The sequence below is a fragment of the Panulirus ornatus genome, chromosome 5 (genome assembly GCF_036320965.1).
Source record: "Panulirus ornatus isolate Po-2019 chromosome 5, ASM3632096v1, whole genome shotgun sequence".
NCBI classification, from domain to species: domain Eukaryota; kingdom Metazoa; phylum Arthropoda; class Malacostraca; order Decapoda; family Palinuridae; genus Panulirus; species Panulirus ornatus.
This window is the reverse complement of record NC_092228.1, coordinates 11,508,491-11,530,465: the sequence shown is the minus strand read 5'-3', so window position 1 is coordinate 11,530,465 and position 21,975 is coordinate 11,508,491. Positions and strand designations below refer to the sequence as shown.

General features: G+C 38.0%; 2 protein-coding genes across 12 annotated transcripts in view; both read left to right on the top strand.

Moving 5' to 3' along the window:
• LOC139748346 (tyrosine-protein phosphatase non-receptor type 11-like) overlaps nt 1–9,874 on the top strand; it is a 131,796-nt gene extending 121,922 nt beyond the window's left edge. For all 11 annotated transcript variants that reach the window (XM_071661487.1, XM_071661453.1, XM_071661470.1 and 8 more), the window contains one exon: nt 879–9,874. In XM_071661487.1, coding sequence (XP_071517588.1) covers nt 879–1,095 — 217 coding nt within the window. In that variant the 3' untranslated portion in view covers nt 1,096–9,874. The remainder of the gene's footprint in view (nt 1–878) is intronic.
• Nucleotides 9,875–13,543: 3,669 nt separating this feature from the next.
• LOC139746728 (cGMP-dependent protein kinase, isozyme 2 forms cD4/T1/T3A/T3B-like) overlaps nt 13,544–21,975 on the top strand; it is a 115,006-nt gene continuing 106,574 nt past the window's right edge. Inside the window, exon 1 of the mRNA XM_071658219.1 lies at nt 13,544–13,959. Coding sequence (XP_071514320.1) covers nt 13,667–13,959 — 293 coding nt within the window. The 5' untranslated portion in view covers nt 13,544–13,666. The remainder of the gene's footprint in view (nt 13,960–21,975) is intronic.

Below are 21,975 nucleotides of genomic sequence, written 5' to 3'. Positions count from 1 at the left end.
AATATTTCCAAGCTTCTGAAATTGACAATGTCCTGGGTATTCATTTTGTGAAAATTAGGTAGATAGAGGGAAATGATGATAGTAATATGTTCAGAGACAAATGTGCTTTTTGGGTTGAATTTTATGAAGTGCTGCACATATTGCATCATAAAAGTTACAATTGTAATTAGCAGTCAATTTAAGGATGAAGTAAGGTAATTGCCAAATTTTCAGCAGAGATTGGATGATATTTGGGTACTGGCAATAGTAGCAGTTTATCAAAGATTAATTTAACATTAGTATATCCTCTGCACAATAATATTTTTATGCCTAATTTTATAGATATTTCTCTTCTATAAGTTCATCTTTCCTTTTTATCCTGCAATTTTCTTTGTCATAGGAAATTATATAGAACTGAAATGACAGGGTAACTTTGATAAATGTTAGTAGAAAAATGGACTATGTTAATTTTGCATTAATCTGTTGTATTCTCTTGCTTCTTCAGACCATTAACAAAGTTTACAAATTTTACTGTACTCAGAATGCTGAACTAAATTATGTGTGTATGTTTTGATGTTTGAATGACTCTTTGATCTTAAAGAATTTTGTTCAGATTATATTTGTTTTCTTTTACTGTTAATTGATTACCCTTGCTTCTGGGCCACTGAAGTATTTTATTACTGTTGGTATTATTAACTAACCCATGTGGACATATTTGTTATAAATTCACAAGATCATTTGCTTATTGTCTTTCATTTCTTGTTTTATATTTTTTTTTAAAGAAATTAGGACAAGACCAATTTCACGGTGGGTATTTGGGACACTTTATTGATAATTATTATATCTGGAATATTTTATTTATTTTCTGTAAGAGTTTTATTTTGTTTTGTTTTCCTTAGGCCTCCTGATGAACTTCCGAAGCAGATCTATGAAAATGTTCCTCCGGCTGTGAAAGACAAGAAGACAAAATCTGCCACTATGTCCCCAACAACACCTACATCCCCGACCTTTCCTACACCCCCTATTGGTTTTTCCACTGCTCCAGCTGGTACAAATGCAGCTTTCCCTTCCCCTGCTGCTGCTCCACGTCCCAATGTGCCACCACGCGCCACCTGACAAGAGAGTTCAGAGTAGAAAGTGCATTTCGTGAATATAATTTTTGGTTGTCATTCAGGCTGATTCTGTCATAACCTGAGTTTCAACCTTATTTGAAATACTTCCAGTGGTCAGAAATGTTCCTTCATGTAGTATTGGTTTTACCAGACTTTGCAGTACCTTTCTGCTCTGAACAAGTGAAGTGGACTGTCTCTGAGTTGCTGATAAACTTTTGTACAAATAGTGAAAGGCTGGGCCTACAGATATCATAAAGTTTAACACAAGACGCCGCTGTAATTTTTATTGAAGTGAAGATGTGCTCAAAAGCCAGACTGAAATCTTTAGCTGTTATGTCTCCTCTGAATCTGATGCAGATTGCATAGCTAGTCAACTGCATTTTCTGTCATTGGAACTAGTGAGCCTCTACAGTTTTCACTTGAGATTTATTGAAAATAATTCTTATGATCCTGCTCTGAGAGAGCACTTGAATGCATTGGTGTAGGGAATGTCATTAGAAATGCTTAGAAGGCTATAAATTCCTGATAGGACTGTCATTGTGTATCAGAACATGTACATACATGAGTGGTTCTGAAGATGTACCTGATGTGACCACACAGAATTAAGCACTTCAGTCTAGTGTAGAATCACCAATGCATTTCAATGCAATTTTCCTAAGACTTTTCAACTACTAATCCTGCTTATACATTCCAAAGTGAGACAGTGGGCTCTTATTTTTCAACCCTATCTAGTGAGATGAAATGTTTTCTTTTTATATTTTTGTGAATAAATGAATGTTGATTATGTTTGATGAAAACTGAATGTAATAGTTTTCCCACTACAGGAGTCATAAGTGAAATACAGGTAGTTTAAGAAGAAAAAGTGGTGATCCTCACTGGTTATTGTTGAAAAAGAGAATCATATAATAAGCATCTTTCTCATTCCCCTCATGTGAGCAGTTTGTCCATATTCATAAATCATTCTCAGATGTCTCTTCTTTGCAGGCCTGCACATACATCTTAGTTTTCCGATGCAAACTAAAGGTAAAGTTTTACTAAAAGTGCCATATGATTTTAAGCTGATATCATCATCCGATATGAAAATATGACTATATAGTTTCAATATAAAGTTCATGTACAGTGTACATTATATTAGTTACAGCACAAATTATATGATTCACTATTGAGTCTGAAATCTGAGATCCTTCAAACTGTATTCTGCATTTGATAATAAAACATAATTGAATGGTGATTGTATGAGTTTCATGGTGAATGATGAAGGTTTATTATTTAAAGATGCCTGTAATAAGTACATGTACTTTATCAGCTTTGGCCTGAATCTTTATACCAGACCATCAAGCACTGTATTTACATTTTCATAGCCAGCCAGCAAGAGATAAGAACTGCCCAAGTTCCAGTTTACTCTCAGGTGTTGTGGAAAAAATATTAGTAGCTTCAAGTTTAAGAGGCATGCTTAAATTTGGATTCATTACTTTCATGCTTAAATTCAGATTCAGCATTTTCATATACAGTTAATAATTCTTTGGAAATTAAATGGATTAAAGTTTAATTTAAATTTTTTCCTTGCATGGTGAATGATTTCTTCCAAAGGATGCCTAAAGTCCATCATTAGAGCTACATTGTCTCCTTTGGAGGCACTGGTGAATTTAATTGATGGTAGCAATTTTTCTTGATTACCTCAACTGATTTTGTTCTTTGTCATTCTTTCTTGAATCCTTCTTAGCCTGTTATGAAACAAGCCCATCATATGACCCAGATCCTGCTCGGCAAGAACATTTATTTTATCTTGTCTGCTTATTCAAGCATAGTAATTCACCTAAGTCCGTATGTTATTAGTAGCTGGTAGAGCTGTATGTTTTATCCTGGTGGTAGGTGGAACTGAATTTTAGGTGAATGATTTGTCCATGATATGTGCATATTTCTCAACAGTCCAAAGCCCCTCAGTGATTCTCAATTAACAAACATGATACAGGCATACCTCAATATATCATTGGTTCTTTTGACATGTTTTCATTTGCTCATAAGGCATATCTGTGAATATTGTCATCCAAGTGGGTTTAGGGATATTCATGAAATTTGCCCCTTCAAGTGTTCTGAATCTCTTCAAACATTTCTCGAAGGCACATAATATTTTGTTATGTCCACTTAGAATTATTGGCATTTTACATTGTGGTCTTGCAGTAGTGACTTTATGAGATTCCTTCATATTGGAAGTATATATATGAAAAAAGATCTTTTTTTTCCAATATTCACAGGTTACTGATCTTGCAAACTATGATAAAGCACTGTCATATCTTGAGTTATGTAGATTCTCAAGTTAGTGTGTGTGAATTTAATTGGGTAACATCTTTCTGTTTGAAATTATGTAGGCAGTTGGTTCATCAGTCACAGTATTGAAAACTGTTGACATATTACAGTTGTTGAAAGCCTTTGTAGTGTCTCCATATCTTGAAAAAGATTAGTGTTCATGATATGATTGATACTTACCAAGAGAAGTCCGACCTTTCAAAAGGACTACTTTTATCATAATGGTGTTTTCTGGATTATTCAACTGAATGGCTTTTACTTGACTGGTGTGATGCATTAAGTTCATGAAGAACCATGATATTTGAAGGTGATGTTATTTGTAATCTGGATATGGTACTTGATCCTCCTGGTCACTGTACCCTTCTTTCCTGGCAAACATATGCAGACATCCTTTGGAAGTAGCTGTTCACTGTGCAAGTAAGACTTGCTTTGATGTAGAAAATATTGTCCCTAATTGCTTAGGTAGTTACCCATGAAGTAGCATTTCTCGTACTCCACCCAGTAGTTTTATTGTAATTTTTCACTTAATTTCATTTGCACAGCCAGTTATTTTTGGATTGATGACAAGGCAGTTAAATTGAAGGGGAGGAATATTAGGTGTGATTGCTATGCCACCTTGATTTTGTAAGAGTGTTAGAGGGAGTGTAAGTGTGATTGTGTCCGTCTGTCTCTGTATTTTTTTTCCTTTCAGGGGACATTTGACGTTTATGTTGGCACCAATGTCTTGATAATTTTTCAGCATCTTTCAGAAGTGACCACCCACATAATTAGGGGACATATTCTCTCCCTTGTCAAAGCAGTTTGTCTATGATTTAATGGTCAGCTTTACATATACTTGAGAGTTGCAGAGCATACTGTTTAGGTTATTCCTATTGATGTTGTTTGCAATAGATGATGTTCTGGATAAGCCGTTCATCTTGTAAAGATATATAGCAAGAAACTTTTTTTCAACTAGTCTTAATTTTTGCATTTATATATTTATATTGATTGGCTGTAACTTTACTGATAAAATGAAGCACATCTTTTGTTTAGAACTTCAAGAAAGTTTGCAGTACTCGTCTTTAAAGGTTAGGGCTCCATTGTGAAATTACCTCATTTCCCTCAAATATCTACTAAAGCACTATTGTGTCCATACATTTAAACTATACTTACTGTGATTTCTACTATCATTTAGCTTTCCAGAATGTGGTTCTTTAATACCAAAGGGGTAAGAATCTACCTGGTGTAGTAATTCCAAGGTGAATATGCACTTTTGATGACTGATTTCATGTTTCATTGCATTTTCCAAAGCCAAGTATCATGAAGGTGATTTCAGCATCCTGTATTGTTACTTGTGCTGCATGGCTTTGGAAGTGCAGTTCTGCACAAAAAGTCTTCTGGTTGTTACGTGTGCCAAATATTGCATCTTCTCTACTGTTGTGCCACTGTGCTTACATGTGTCGTGTTCTCTGATGACTGCAATTCTACACATTAGAGGAATTACAACTTTGGTGTTTATCTTCAGTGTTGTCTTTCATTTGAATAAAAAGTTTCTCATTCTTATTTATTGATTCACTACATCATGCTTTTCTTTGCATGCCTATCAGTAGGCTGTTCCTGTGCTTGTCTTACCTTACCATGTTGCTCATCACATTATGTGGTCAAATGTTTTACTTGGGGAAAAATTAAAATTGTTTAATATTAGATCTCATACATGAACAGTTGATTGTACTTGATATCCAGTTGTGAGCAGCTGGATTAGTTGTATTTCAGTGTATGGCAGTAAGTGTATGCTGTCTAATATCAAAGAAATAAAGGGTTAAGGACATCACCCAATGAAGAAAGTAATGTAGTGCTATGAGTTGTTGTGTGAGGTATTAAAATATGTTTTTTAGTAAATGGACAGTGACTAGCCTGCAGGTATATGATGGCAAGCCCTATTAATCTTCCTAGTCACATATAATACTGCTACAGACATTTGATTCTGAGTCCCAAGTCATATGAAATAGTTACTTTATTTTTCATAATGTTTTTAGGATCCTGATGTGTTTCCAGCTTGATATATTTAAAGGGATTTCTTTGTTAGTGTATATCCTGTTTAAAGTATTTATGATTGTTGTTTTTGCATTATAAATATTGTAGGATGTTGCTGAAATGTAAACAGTATTACGAAGTGTTATTGAAATGATTGGGATTGCTCTGTTTATTTAATTAAATTTTTATGTAAATGATAAATTTCATGGATGTGTTAACATTAAAATTGAAAGTGTTGACTACTCCTGATTATAATCAACTCATATTCATTGTAATCTGAATTGTAGCCTATAGTTATCTATTTCTGCTTATCATGTTCATGAATTACAAGAGAACATTGACTATCCATGGTAATGAAGAATGTGTGGTCCTTTGTAAATTTTTTGTTCTCATTTCAGAGTAATAAAGGAATTGAAAACAGTTCCAAAATAGTACTTTACCTGATTAAGATTGAGCAAGACCCATGTTGTAGTTCTGATTGTTTATCAAATTAAAGGAGCAGAAAAGCTTTACATCTCATTTCCTGGCGCTACCTCACTAACATGGCAAGTGGCGATCAAATGGACTGAACCAGGGCATGTGAAGCGTCGGGGTAAACCATGGAAAGGTCTGTGGGGTCTGGATGTGGATAGGGAGCTGTGGTTTCAGTGCATTAAACATGACAGCTAGAGACCAAGTGTGAACAAATGTGGTCTTTTTTGTCTGTTTTTCCTGGTGCTACTTCGGTGTGTGGGGGGTTAGCAATGCTGTTTCCTGTGGGGCAGGGTAGTGCCAGAAATGGATGAAGGCAAGCAGTATGAATATGTACATGTGTATATATATATTTCAAACTATTCGCTATTTCCCGTGTTAGCGAGGTAGCGTTAAGAACAGAGGACTGGGCCTTTGAGGGAATATCCTCACCTGGCCCCTTTCTCTGTTCCTTCTTTTGGGAAAAAAAAAAAAAGAAAAAGAATACTTCCCACGTATTCCCTGCTTGTCGTAGAAGGCGACTAAAAGGGAAGGGAGCGGGGGCCTAGAAATCCTCCCCTCTCATTTTTTTTCAATTTTCCAAAAGAAGGAACAGAGAAGGGGGCCAGGTGAGGATATTTCCTCAAAGGCCCAGTCCTCTGTTCTTAACGCTACCTCGCTATCGCGGGAAATGGCGAATAGTATGAAAGAAAGAAAAAAATATATATAATATATATATATGTATATGTTACTGTGTATAGAAGTCTCTAGTGTCATTGAGGTCTTTTCTCATTTGTTCTTGATGCTACCTTGTTAAAGTAGAAAAAGTAATTAGGTATTAAAGAATTTCCCTTTATTTGAATGTCATTTCAAATATGAAAACAGTACTCACAGCAGAAGGGGGTATGGGAGAAGGAATACTGCTCACGTATCTCCCATAAGTTGCAGAAAGGTTAGTGAGAGGGCTGATAACAGTGAGGTAGAAATCCTCCCTTCATTTATTACTTTCAGAAAGGAACAGAAAATGATAAGGATTTTTTGCTCTTAATGCTCTGTCATTTGTTCCCGATTCAATCTTTGCTCATGTTGGAAGTTGGATAACATGCATGAAAAAAAAAAAGTAATCACAGCAAGCTGTAAATGGTTTATTTCAATAAAGGTATTTCATATTTGCCTGTTTTCTGATGACTCAGAAAATGTTTAGCAATACTGTTTCCTGTGGGGCAGGGTAGTGCCAGAAATGGATGAAGGCAAGCAGTATGAATATGTACATGTGTATATATATATTTCAAACTATTCACTATTTCCCGTGTTAGCGAGGTAGTGTTAAGAACAGAGGACTGGGCCTTTAACGGAATATCCTCACCTGGCCCCCTTCTCTGTTCCTTCTTTTGGGAAAAAAAAAAGAGAAAAAAAAAAGAAAAAAGAATACTTCCCACGTATTCCCTTCTTGTCGTAGAAGGTGACTAAAAGGGAAGGGAGCGGGGGGCTAGAAATCCTCCCCTCTCGTTTTTTATCAATTTTCCAAAAGAAGGAACAGAGAAGGGGGCCAGGTGAGGATATTCCCTCAAAGGCCCAGTCCTCTGTTCTTAGCGCTACCTCACTGTCGCGGGAAATGGCGAATAGTATGAAAGAAAAAAGAAAGACATATATATAATATATATATGTATATGTTACTGTGTATAGAAGTCTCTAGTGTCATTGAGGTCTTTTCTCATTTGTTCTTGATGCTACCTTGTTAAAGTAGAAAAAGTAATCAGGTATTAAAGAATTTCCCTTTCTTTGAATGTCATTTCAAATATGAAAACAGTACTCACAGCAGAAGGGGGTATGGGAGAAGGAATACTGCTCACGTACCTCCCATAAGTTGCAGAAAGGTTAGTGAGAGGGCTGGTACCAGTGAGTTAGAAATCCTCCCTTCATTTATTACTTTCAGAAAGGAGCAGAAAATGAGTCTGATAAGGATTTTTTGCTCTTAATGCTCTGTCATCTGTTCCCAATTCAATCTTTGCTCATGTGGGAAGTTGGATAACATGCATGAAAAAAAAGAAGTAATCACAGCAAGCTGTAAATGGTTTAATCCAATAAAGGTATTTCATATTTGCCTGTTTTCAGATGACTCAGAAAATGTTTAGCAATACTGTTTCCTGTGGGGCAGGGTAGTGCCAGAAATGGATGAAGGCAAGCAGTATGAATATGTACATGTGTATATATATATTTCAAACTATTCGCTATTTCCCATGTTAGCGAGGTAGCGTTAAGAACAGAGGACTGGGCCTTTGAGGGAATATCCTCACCTGGCCCCCTTCTCTGTTTCTTCTTTTGGGGGGGAAAAAAAAAAGAATACTTCACACGTACTCCCTGCTTGTCGTAGAAGGCGACTAAAAGGGAAGTGAGCGGGGGGGGCTAGAAATCCTCCCCTCTCGTTTTTTTTCAATTTTCCAAAAGAAGGAACAGAGAAGGAGGCCAGGTGAGGATATTCCCTCAAAGGCCCAGTCCTCTGTTCTTAACGCTACCTCGCTATCGCGGGAAATGGCGAATAGTATGAAAGAAAGAAAAAAGATATATATAATATATATATATATGTATATGTTACTGTGTATAGAAGTCTCTAGTGTCATTGAGGTCTTTTCTCATTTGTTCTTGATGCTACCTTGTTAAAGTAGAAAAAGTAATTAGGTATTAAAGAATTTCCCTTTATTTGAATGTAATTTCAAATATGAAAACAGTACTCACAGCAGAAGGAGGTATGGGAGAAGGGATACTGCTCACGTATCTCCCATAAGTTGCAGAAAGGTTAGTGAGAGGGCTGGTACCAGTGAGGTAGAAATCCTCCCTTCATTTATTACTTTCAGAAAGGAGCAGAAAATGATAAGGATTTTTTGCTCTTAATGTTCTGTCATCTGCTCCCGATTCAATCTTTGCTCATGTTGGAAGTTGGATAACATGCATGAAAAAAAAAAAGTAATCACAGCAAGCTGTAAATGGCTTATTTCAATAAAGGTATTTCATATTTGCCTGTTTTCTGATGACTCAGAAAATGTGGACATGTTGAGTTCAACTCAGCAAAGATACAAGAACTGTTTTGCTGCACATGTCCACATACACATACATGTTGAATGATTAAGCTTTACATCAGAGATCAGTTCTCTGCGCTATATGAAGTTTGATCTTGTAACTTAAACAGATGCATATGGATGAGTGCTTCAGCATCTTTCAAGAAACAGGTTGCCCAGACTTATGTTAATGCCTCAGAGGTAAACATCATAATTGGAGATTACCTAGTTACTTTAGGTATACTGTTGGTGTAGATTCATAGAGACTCCACTGATTTAACTTAGAACTTTGATTACTTTCTTACATGGGAGTGACACTCATGAAGCTATCATAGTAGAACAATACTAAGTGTGGCAGTACTAGCCCTTTTCACTTTTCTGTGTGCGTGAATATTTGTATATTATTTTTGTGTGAAGTCCAGATGTTGGAGACTTAGATCTGTGGATAGTCAGTGCTCTACTGTAAATAAATTTGAAATATATTTTTCGTTCATATCATGCAACATTGAGGAATCAGTTGCTGAGATACAATAAGAATTTCTTCTATTTTCAGTAGTAAAGAGATGTACAGAAATTTACTGAAAAATAGAGTTCAGCCTGTCACATGAATGAGAACACTCTAACTTATAGCCTATAACTTGTTGAATTAAAGATTTCTAAATGTATCAAAAGTCTGGGAACCAAAATTATTGTCCAAAGTTATGCAAAGGTTTCCCAACACAGGAGATTGTCAGGGATAAAAAGTAAGACATCTAAGTGGTGATTACCTGATATGTTATTTTGATTTTACCTTTATTTTAAGATCTATTTAAAGGATGTTATATTTTTTCTTAAATTTTATTGTAGCAGTATCTCCTTGACATGCAACAGAAGTATGTTCAGTGGATGTTAATGCTTTCTGCTCCATACAAATTCCCTGTTCACTGTTCTGAAATATACAGATTTTATTGTAATTTATTGGTATGTTTCTTTGAGATTTTCCTAAATTCACTTACATATTTTATATGTGGAAATAAAAAGTGTGGTTGAGAGAGCAGAAGAGGGTGTGTTGAAATGTTTTGGACATACAGAGAGAATGAGTGAGGAAAGATTGACAAAGAGGATATATAGGTCAGAGGTGGAGGGAACAAGGCAAAGCAGGAAACCAAATTGGAGGTGGAAGGATGGAGTGAAAAAAGATTTTGAGCAATTAGGGCCTGAACATATAGGAGGATGAGAGGCATGCAAGGAATAGGGTGAATTATGGGATTCCAGGGTTGATGGGCTGTCAGTGGACTGAACCAGGGCATGTAAAGCATCTGGGGTAAACCATGGAAAGGTGTGTGGGGCCTGGATGTGAATAGGGAGCTGTGGTTTCGGTACATTACACAAGACAGCTGGAGACTGAGTGTGAATGAATGTGGCTTTTTTTTGTCTGTTTTCCTGGCGCTACTTGGCTGAAGCAAGGGGTAGCGATGCTGTTTCCTGTCGTGCGGGGTAGCACCAGGAATGGATGAAGGCAAGCAAGTATGAATACGAACATGTTTATGTATGTATATATCTATGTATGTGTGTATGTTGACATATAAATATTATGTATATGTGTATGTATGGGCATTTATGTATATATATATTTGTATATGAGTGGGCAATTCTTCATCTGTCTCCTAGTACTATCTCGCCGACTCTGCAAGACCTACATATGACTGCTCAGTGCCATAAAAACTAAACTACCATTTCATTGGAGCCAACAGATGGAAAGTGCCAAAATTTATATTCTGACCAACAGATGGAAAGTGCCAAAATTTATATTCTGATGGGTAAAGTATAGTGAGAATGAAAAGAAAACTTGTCACAGGTTCAGCACTTGTGATGTTTGCAAGACTTTTGTCATACTGCTCAGTAACCTACCATAGATACATCAAGACTTGCTCCATTAGTTCTTATTATACGTCTAATATTTTCATCACTCGTGTACCCCTTGTTACTTTATGACTCAGTAATGATTAAATTGAGGAGTTGTCCATAGGGCTTGTCTGTGGATAGTAGTCACTAGATTTTATTCATATATATGATAGAGTGGATGTGTAAATGCAGCTGTTTGTATGATTCTTGTTTGCTGAGGCTGGAGAAGTGGTTAGGTATAAAGAAAGAATTTTATTAAACTGGTATAGAGTGAAAGTAATTGAAACAAGGTTTGAAAATTTTTTAGGAGAGTATTGCTTAAATTCAATGTGCAGGGAAAGTGTGTGTGATGCAGAAGGTAGGATGAGATATGAGAAAGGACAGTGAATGGTGGAATGAAGTTAAGATTGCTAGTGAAAGAAACAAGGAAGGTTTATAGATAGTATCTGCAGGGAAGGAGTGTGAGAAATACAAGAGAAAGTAACAAATATAAAGAAAGGTGCAGGAGCTGAAAAAAAGGATATATGAAAGATGGGGTGAGAAAATTCTGATGAACTTCACAGAGAACGAGAACATTTTTTTAAAAAGACGTGACTAGTGTGATGCAAACAGAATTCATTGGTAATACATGGTAAAGAATAGCAAGAATCAAAAGAAGTAACTTGAGAGGTTTCCTTGAAGAGAGAAAAGCTGGTGTGTGGAAAAAGATTAAAAGAAAAGTTATGTAAGTGAATGTAGATCAGGCTGAGTTTTCTTAGGAAATAGGCACTTAAGCCTATTATCTGCTGTGCTTCTCACCACAACCTTCCTAGCATGGATATCTCTTGGCTTGCTCTTATGAATATTAATTATCCTGTGTTCCAATGTGAATGGTTTTCCATTTGATTGACAAACTGAACCAAACTTGGCAGGTGGTTCCTTTTCTAAATGAAATCTGGACGGTCAAAGATGGCTGCTGTTACTGACATTAGAAATTTTTGAAATAATTGGTACACTTCATCATAAAGTAAGCCTGGCTCAAATTTGAACTGTAGCCACATTATTATGAGATTTGATATATAATTTTACACGAATTATATAGTTTTGCCAAAGCAAATTTTGGCAGCCTTTACTTTTAATATTGGCCCTTTTGTATGTGTGTATGTGTTTCATTTGAGGCCCAGCCTTCGACACAGTGGGAAAAAGAAAAATAGTTGGTATGGTTTGGGTAAAGGCATGACCAAACCGTGGCCATCTCAAGTGACATAAGGTAAGAGAATGATTAAGAGGAAAAAAGATGCAAATAGTAATTCGAGTTTAGATGATTTGAAGATCTGATTCTTGAAGGAGGAAAATCTTAAGTGAAGCAGGAGGAATGATGGCCGATCCCCATACAGAGGAGAAACTATCACCTGGCAGGAGACTGTGAAATGTTATGGTTTTGCAAGTAGTGAAGTGGGAATGGTGATACTCTGAGAGAATACAATATCCACGTTTAATGGGAAAATATTACCGGAAGAAATGCTAATTGTTGGTGATCATGGAGTAGACTAGTTAAAGAAATTTAGTATTTGGGTATGATGTTTCATACTGAAAGGACTGCAAATGATGAATTCAAGTAAAGACAGAAACGGTGCAAGGTTTTATAAAGGATCTATTACTTCCGGGATTAAACCGTTTGTTGGCTCTGCTTTTCCATGACTGGCCACACTTACAAGAGAGGATGGAAAAAGACATAGAAATAATTCAGAACAATGCCTTTGGGACAATTTTCGTTGTTTAAGGTGTAACTTTCAATTATTAGCAAAAGAGAACATACTGGGTTTTAGCTAAAACTATCAAGGAGCGCGTGTCATGTTTGACATTATTCATACGTAAGGGGTACTTATCTTACATCCTCTCAAATCATGTTAGTACTTTACTTCTATGATAGGTAAGGAATTCTCAAGGAGAGCCAATGGATGGCATTATTATGCATTTATAGTGTGAGGGGTAGGGAGTTTTGCATTCGTCGGGTCTTCTCGTGTTTTAATCTTGACGTTCGATAAATTTCTAAAAGATTTTTTATTTTTTTCAACAAAACAGTCTTGACATATTCTAATAACTACATAAACGCGTGTTGTACATACATAGATTCTGTAAAATTCCTCTAAAGAAGTCTGAAAGGTAAACTCTAACTCAGTAAGCTCATCTCTGGAGCAGTGTCACTTGTTCCTTCTCATATCAGGAGGAAAGTGACGAAGGTATATTAAGTTATCAGGGAGCAATGCTATGGACGTGAGTGCATAATTCTAATGCAAATCATTTTTTTATGAATATTATGGAATCTATCCTCCTCATTTCTGAGAGACGTCTCAAGAATGAACAGTGACTAAGCTCAGGGAAAGAGATTAATAACATAAGGTAAATTTAGTACTAATTCCAGTCTTAAGGGATTTAAATGGAGTGTACCAGGAATGAATGGTAAGCTCCGCCCCCCCACCTGTTGCTTCCAGCTTGCGCCACCAGGAGTGAACCCACTAGCAGACGAATTCTTGGAGAGTTGCCGTCACGTAGATATTAACTCTTCTAAAAGTACCAAAACTTTTGCTGTATTTCTTATCACGGAGGAATGATAATGCAATTTTCTTACATGAATGTGGCTAGAAAATTATTGGTAAGGCAAAGACTAGAGAAAGTAACAATTAGAATTATTCTATGAGAACTTCTAATGGAAAGTAGATAAACGTTTAGCGCACCCGAACGCGACTATAGTGCTCCCATGACAAGAGTCTTGGAACAACGTGATCCCTCGTGTATTTTTTAGTTGGTGTTTGACTCCCGTGAGAATAGTGTGTGTTGTAGTATGCTTCAGTCCTAGAGAACTGTCAGGGATTTTGATGAAACATGGGTTCATTGTTAGAGTTACAGGAGCTACTGATAGAGAAAGATGACCGTATTAAGCAGTTAGAAGCAGTGCTTAAAGTCCGCGACGATGAAATTGTAGAACTCAAATCGCAACTAGATAAATTCCAAAGTGTTATTCCGTATGCGACAGGAGCAGCAACGGTAGTCAACAAAGTCCGGGCTCGGAAGACCAGGGCCCAAGGTATCTCGGCTGAACCCCAGGCGTTTAAGACTGCTCAGGAGTTGGCTGGTCTGAGCCACACTACCATCCCGGAGATCTCCAAAGATTTCAGGTAAAATTTTCCTGTGGAAAATAACATCTCTTTGGTTGACACTGTTGATTTTAGCCGAATTTGGTCTATTAGAAAATATATAGAATGAGGCAGACTAATGACACGAGAACTTACGGCACAGATTGTCTTTCATACAACAGCTGACACCCTACGTGCTGTTGTTAAGGTTCTTTACTGCCTTTTTTTTTCTATATTTTGCGTTCGTCGTGAAATGGTGACTGCCATTGCCAGATATCTCCGTCATTGTTTCCTCAGCATTTGCATAACAATATCTTATCACATATACAAGCACTGGATATGTGTACGTGCCTGTGCTATCGCTGTTAAGGAAATTGTCACTGCTACAAAACGGGTCACAACAGTAGATATATTGTCATAACTGCAGACTGATTTTCACTGCAGTTGTAAATCTCCCACTGTCATGGGAGTCACTGTCTTGTTTCATTGGCATGACATCAGTTTTGTTATCTTCGTTGGCGTCAGGACTACGTACCAGCTTGCTATTGTCAGCATTTTCATTGAATTCATATCATTGTCATTGTTGCCATCCCATTTTCATAGTGCTATTGGTCACTTTTAGATTGCTATTGGTCGTTCTTAGATTGATTAAGATCATCATTACATCCTTGGCATTGCTATTGCACCCGTGATATTTCACTTTGATTCCACTTCGACATTTTCAGTGCTTCCGTGGTAATGTCATTGCTAGCTTGACCATTGCCACAGTATCTGTCATTACCATCATGGCTCCGACATTGCCCCATTGATAATAGCATCGAGAACAAGATAAAGTTGTGGTATCACCGACATTGCCTTGGTATTGCTATTTCCACTGTGGCTGTCAAAACCAACGTGAATTTTCAGCCCACGTTGTGTTTGATCATCGTTCAGTGTTATTTATGTTCCTGGAAACGTACTGCACTGAAGAAGAACATCTAGTTTCGTTAATCCGACAAAATTCGACCAACCAGTATAGCTGAAATGAAACTCAGTGAAATGAAACAGCATCCGGGTGCGCCATTTCACCAAAACTCATTCTCGTGTGGGACGAAAGCTTTTGGGACGAAACTGTTGTGGTACGAAACGTTATCGTCCGTAGGGTGTGATGCCACTCATTGTTTTGTTGAGATTCTGTTGTAAAGTTGAAATGTTTGTCGTGTAGTATTTGCTTATTCGAAGGTAATAATGTTAGGATTGTTGTGTTTACACAGTTCCAACGAGCTGCTGTGATACCGTAATTTCATATTAAAGTTACGATGGATTATTGCAGTCTGCGTATTTTTCGTCGGTCACGAATTTACTATTGCGATTCTGTGTAACTTTTAGGCATTCCTTCCTTCCCCAACAGTTAGGTCAGGATGGGATATCTTCCATCCTCTGACTGTTCAGAGAAATTGCTGGAATGGACTAATTAATGATATGACGCCACAATCATCTGTATTCACAGTTATTATATATGTTGTAAATGATATCTAAAAATCCTTAGACAGTAACTGTGCCCCATGGGCCCCTCAAATCTAACCTAACTCATCGTAACTCAACTGAGTAATAAGGTATGTTATGAATGATAAGTTTGATTCACTTGTCATACCTGTCAACGCAGCATAATGAGATGCATGAGAAACGAAAAGTGCATACGTGTTTACGAATATGAAGGGGCCAAGGAGGTAGCAGTCTGTATCTTATCGTCTGCTTGACATTGACACTGACACTTTACTTGATTTGACGAGATCTCTTAAGATTCTCTTATTGTTTTGCTTGCTTTATACTTGGGAGAATCATCTCCCTCCACAGCTTGGTCTGGAATCTTATCTGATCACTCTGGCTGTCCGAGGCCGCGTGACAGCCGCTCTCCTTAATCCGACCTGTTAGTTTTCAAAGCTTGGCCGTTTCGAAATGTCTCCAGTACATGTATATCAACGTGAATGGAGGATTTTCAAGCCCCAGTTGTTCCCAGTTTTCCTCTATTTATGGTATCTTAGTCCGCGGGCTATATAAGATTACTATGCATCTCCCTCTACCCCTGTACTTTATATATATATATATATATATATATATATATATATATATATATATATATATATATATATATATATATATGCCTAGCGGTAGCATTCCCGCCTGTGGCGCAGGGGTTCCGGGTTCGATCCTGGCTGTTGGAGGTTTGTATGTTCTATGAAGGTGTGCGTTCATGTGCACTTTATTCGTATATATATATATATATATATATATATATATATATATATATATATATATATATATATATATATATATATATATATATTTCAACATTCAGTACTTGGGAATGAAATTATAGTTTTGGACCCACAGTGTACTGTCCATCACAGGAGTCTCCCCTAATTCCTGCCTGGTATTCTAGTTTCGCAATCAGCCTCCCATGCGGTAGCGTTAAATGCTTTGTGGCAGTCCAGATAAAAAAAAAAAAGAATAAGCCACATAGTCCTCTTCTTAATCTAGGACAGAGTTGATTCGCTCATAGAAATCAATAAGGTTCGTTACTCATGACCTCCTTTCCCTAAAACCGTGTTGCCTTTCACTTTGGTAATTTCTCCTCTGTAGAGAGTCGAGCATTTGCTTCTAATTGAATTTCTATTCCTGTCCTTAAAACATTTTTAAACCGGGACATGTACATGTCGCGCGCGCGTTATGTGATTACTATTTGTGCGTTAAGGGTTGAGAGTTTTACACTCGTGTTGCCCCATCACTTACCCATGTTTATGTGTGCTTTGTCTTTCACACACACACACACACACACACACACACACACACACACACACACACACACACACATCAGCGATTGCGCATAAGAAGCAGATATAACATTGTCAAGACTGAGTGAGCTTGATGTAATCATACGATATCGCTTGTCTGTATTTTCCGTTTCCTTGTGGTTTACACACACACGCACACACACATCACCAAATAATAATTCAATGTACTATCAGTTATCATTTCAAAATGTACATTTTGTTAATTATTAATTGCGGTATTTCCAAAAGTCTGTTGAGGTGTATATTCATAAAAAAAAATGCACACACACACACACACACACATATATATATATATATATATATATATATATATATATATATATATATATATATATATATATATATATATATATATATATATTTCTTTCAAACTATTCGCCATTTCCCGCGTTAGCGAGGTAGCGTTAAGAACAGAGGACTAGGCCTTTAAGGGAATATCCTCACCTGGCCCCCTTCTCTGTTCCTTCTTTTAGAAAATTAAAAAAAAAAAGATGAGAGGGGAGGACTTCCAGCCCCCCGCTCCCTCCCCTTTTAGTCGCCTTCTACAACACGCAGGGAACACGTGGGAAGTATTCTTTCTCCCCTATCCACAGGGATATATATATATATATATATATATATATATATATATATATATATATATATATATATATATACACACACACACACACACAACAGTGAACAGACAGTTTAACATTCTTTCAAATGATGAATAGGATTGGATTGAGAATTAAATGGCATACTATGACATAACCATACTCGCCAAATGTAAATGGGTGAAGGTCACCAGTGGAGTGGCCAGAGCTGCTTTGGGACCGTCATTCTTCTTTATCTGTGTCGATGACTTGTCTGATGGTATGGACTCCTACCTGATTAAGTGTGCTGATGATGCAGGTTATGAGGAAGGTGAAAAGCGAGCAGGATTGCACCTACTTACAAGGGCACCTAAACAGAACCAAAAGTTGGTCTGGTACATGCTTACGAAATTCATCTGACGAAATGTAAGTTAATGAGTTTGCGAGAGGGTGATAGAAGACTTCAGTATATTATTATCTAGCTGGAAAATAAGCTTCAGGATTCTGTGTGTGAGAACTTGGAAGTCGACATCATCTCTGACCAGTCACCAGAGCCCCGCACCAAGAATAGTATAGGAGACAAAATGTTTTTGACAAATATCAGAATAGCCCTCAAGTGTATGCTTAAGGAAATAATTAACAAGCTGTTGACATCCCACATAAGGCTAGAATTAGAATATGTTCCTCAGGTTTGGTCATCTCGGTTAAAGAAACGCAAAGAATTAATAAAGTTCTTATGACAGCAACATACATGGTACCAAAGTTAAAAAAAAGAAAAGCTGCAAGTGTAGACTGGAGACTTCAAATATGCCCAACGTGGAAGAGTGAAGAGTGATTGGCAACGTGATCATAACTTTTAAGTTTTTAAAACTCCATGATGGAGTGGATCGCGAAGTGGCCTTCGAGAGGTGTAGCGATGGAGCAACATGAAATTAAGGAACATTAAAAAAAGAAAACCCGGTCTCGTGCATCAAAACCGCTAACACACTCATTCAGCTGCTCCCAAAACACTTGCCTCTCATGATCTTTCTTCTCATGCCCAGGTGCATATGCACCAATAATCACCCACCTCTCTCCATCAACTTTCAATTTTACCCATATTAATCGAGAATTTACTTTCTTACATTCTATCACATACTCCCACAACTCCTGTTTCAGGAGTATTGCTACTCCTTCCCTTGCTCTTGTCCTCTCACTAACCCCTGACTTCACTCCCCAGACATTTCCAAACCACTCTTCCCCTTTACCCTTGAGCTTCGTTTCACTCAGAGCCAAAACATCCAGGTTCCTTTCCTCAAACATACTACCTATCTCTCCTTTTTTCACATCTTGGTTACATCCATAGTGATGGGTGATTTGAATGCAAAGGTGAGTAATGTGGCAGTTGAGGGAATAATTGGTATGCATGGGGTGTTCAGTGTTGTAAATGGAAATGGTGAAGAGCTTGTAGATTTATGTGCTGAAAAAGGACTGATGATTGGGAATACTTGGTTTAAAAAGCGAGATATACATAAGTATACTTATGTAAGTAGGAGAGATGGCCAGAGAGCGTTATTGGATTACGTGTTAATTGACAGGCGTGCGAAAGAGAGACTTTTGGATGTTAATGTGCTGAGAGGTGCAACTGGAGGGATGTCTGATCATTATCTTGTGGAGGCTAAGGTGAAGATTAGTATGGGTTTTCAGAAAAGAGGAGTGAATGTTGGGGTGAAGAAGGTGGTGAGAGTAAGTGAGCTTGGGAAGGAGACCTGTGTGGGGAAGTACCAGGAGAGACTGTGTACAGAATGGAAAAAGGTGAGAACAATGGAAGTAAGGGGAGTGGGGGAGGAATGGGATGTATTTAGGGAATCAGTGATGGATTGCGCAAAAGATGCTTGTGGCATGAGAAGAGTGGGAGTTGGGCTGTTTAGAAAGGGTAGTGAGTGGTGGGATGAAGAAGTAAGAGTATTAGTGAAAGAGAAGAGAGAGGCATTTGGACGATTTTTGCAGGGAAAAAATGCAATTGAGTGGGAGAAGTATAAAAGAAAGAGACAGGAGGTCAAGAGAAAGGTGCAAGAGGTGAAAAAAAGGGCAAATGAGAGTTGGGGTGAGAGACTATCAGTAAATTTTAGGGAGAATAAAAAGATGTTCTGGAAGGAGGTAAATAGGGTGCGTAAGACAAGGGAGCAAATGGGAACTTCAGTGAAGGGCGTAAATGGGGAGGTGATAACAAGTAGTGGTGATGTGAGAAGGAGATGGAATGAGTATTTTGAAGGTTTGTTGAATGTGTCTGATGACAGAGTGGCAGATATAGGGTGTTTTGGTCGAGGTGGTGTGCAAAGTGAGAGGGTTAGGGAAAATGATTTGGTAAACAGAGAAGAGGTAGTAAAAGCTTTGCGGAAGATGAAAGCCGGCAAGGCAGCAGGTTTGGATGGTATTGCAGTGGAATTTATTAAAAAAGGGGGTGACTGTATTGTTGACTGGTTGGTAAGGTTATTTAATGTATGTATGACTCATGGTGAGGTGCCTGAGGATTGGCGGAATGCGTGCATAGTGCCATTGTACAAAGGCAAAGGGGATAAGAGTGAGTGCTCAAATTACAGAGGTATAAGTTTGTTGAGTATTCCTGGTAAATTATATGGGAGGGTATTGATTGAGAGGGTGAAGGCATGTACAGAGCATCAGATTGGGGAAGAGCAGTGTGGTTTCAGAAGTGGTAGAGGATGTGTGGATCAGGTGTTTGCTTTGAAGAATGTATGTGAGAAATACTTAGAAAAGCAAATGGATTTGTATGTAGCATTTATGGATCTGGAGAAGGCATATGATAGAGTTGATAGAGATGCTCTGTGGAAGGTATTAAGAATATATGGTGTGGGAGGCAAGTTGTTAGAAGCAGTGAAAAGTTTTTATCGAGGATGTAAGGCATGTGTACGTGTAGGAAGAGAGGAAAGTGATTGGTTCTCAGTGAATGTAGGTTTGCGGCAGGGGTGTGTGATGTCTCCATGGTTGTTTAATTTGTTTATGGATGGGGTTGTTAGGGAGGTAAATGCAAGAGTCCTGGAAAGAGGGGCAAGTATGAAGTCTGTTGGGGATGAGAGAACTTGGGAAGTGAGTCAGTTGTTGTTCGCTGATGATACAGCGCTGGTGGCTGATTCATGTGAGAAACTGCAGAAGCTGGTGACTGAGTTTGGTAAAGTGTGTGGAAGAAGAAAGTTAAGAGTAAATGTGAATAAGAGCAAGGTTATTAGGTACAGTAGGGTTGAGGGTCAAGTCAATTGGGAGGTGAGTTTGAATGGAGAAAAACTGGAGGAAGTGAAGTGTTTTAGATATCTGGGAGTGGATCTGTCAGCGGATGGAACCATGGAAGCGGAAGTGGATCATAGGGTGGGGGAGGGGGCGAAAATTATGGGAGCCTTGAAAAATGTGTGGAAGTCGAGAACATTATCTCGGAAAGCAAAAATGGGTATGTTTGAAGGAATAGTGGTTCCAACAATGTTGTATGGTTGCGAGGCGTGGGCTATGGATAGAGTTGTGCGCAGGAGGATGGATGTGCTGGAAATGAGATGTTTGAGGACAATGTGTGGTGTGAGGTGGTTTGATCGAGTAAGTAACGTAAGGGTAAGAGAGATGTGTGGAAATAAAAAGAGCGTGGTTGAGAGAGCAGAAGAGGGTGTTTTGAAATGGTTTGGGCACATGGAGAGAATGAGTGAGGAAAGATTGACCAAGAGGATATATGTGTCGGAGGTGGAGGGAACGAGGAGAAGAGGGAGACCAAATTGGAGGTGGAAAGATGGAGTGAAAAAGATTTTGTGTGATCGGGGCCTGAACATGCAGGAGGGTGAAAGGAGGGCAAGGAATAGAGTGAATTGGAGCGATGTGGTATACAGGGGTTGACGTGCTGTCAGTGGAGTGAATCAAGGCATGTGAAGCGTCTGGGGTAAACCATGGAAAGCTGTGTAGGTATGTATATTTGCGTGTGTGGACGTGTGTATGTACATGTGTATGGGGGGGGGTTGGGCCATTTCTTTCGTCTGTTTCCTTGCGCTACCTCGCAAACGCGGGAGACAGCGACAAAGTATAAAAAAAAAAAAAAAAAAAAAAAAAAAGAAAAAGAGGTATACTTGTGCAGTATAAGAATGGTGGATGAAAGGAACAGAATGACTGAGGTTATGATACTTGAAGACAGCATGCATAAGTTTAGGTTGCATGATTGTAAAAGATATTCAAGAGATGGGGGCCCACACGAGTGTAAAACTTCCTACCTGTACAGTCCAAATAGTTTATTAAAGACAGAGATTCAAAGGTCACCAAAGAGGTGAAAAGGAAGGTTTGCATCAACTTACAAGGGGACCTAAACAGACTCCAAAGTTGGTCTTTTACATGGTTAATGAAATTCAACCCCCAGAAAATGTAAACAAACGAGGATTTGACAGAGTGAGAGGACCTCGGTCAGTGAATGTCTCTCCACTGAGGAGAAATTACCAAAGTGACAGACAACGGCTTTTGGGAAAGGAAGTCATGTGTAATGCACCTCTTTAGAGTTCTACGAAAGAGTGAGCTCAATCCTAGACAAAAGGGAAGGCTTTGTGGATTGTATGGATCTGGATTACCGAAAAGCATTTGATACTGTACCGAGTGGCAGGATGATCAAGAAGCTGGATCACCATGCA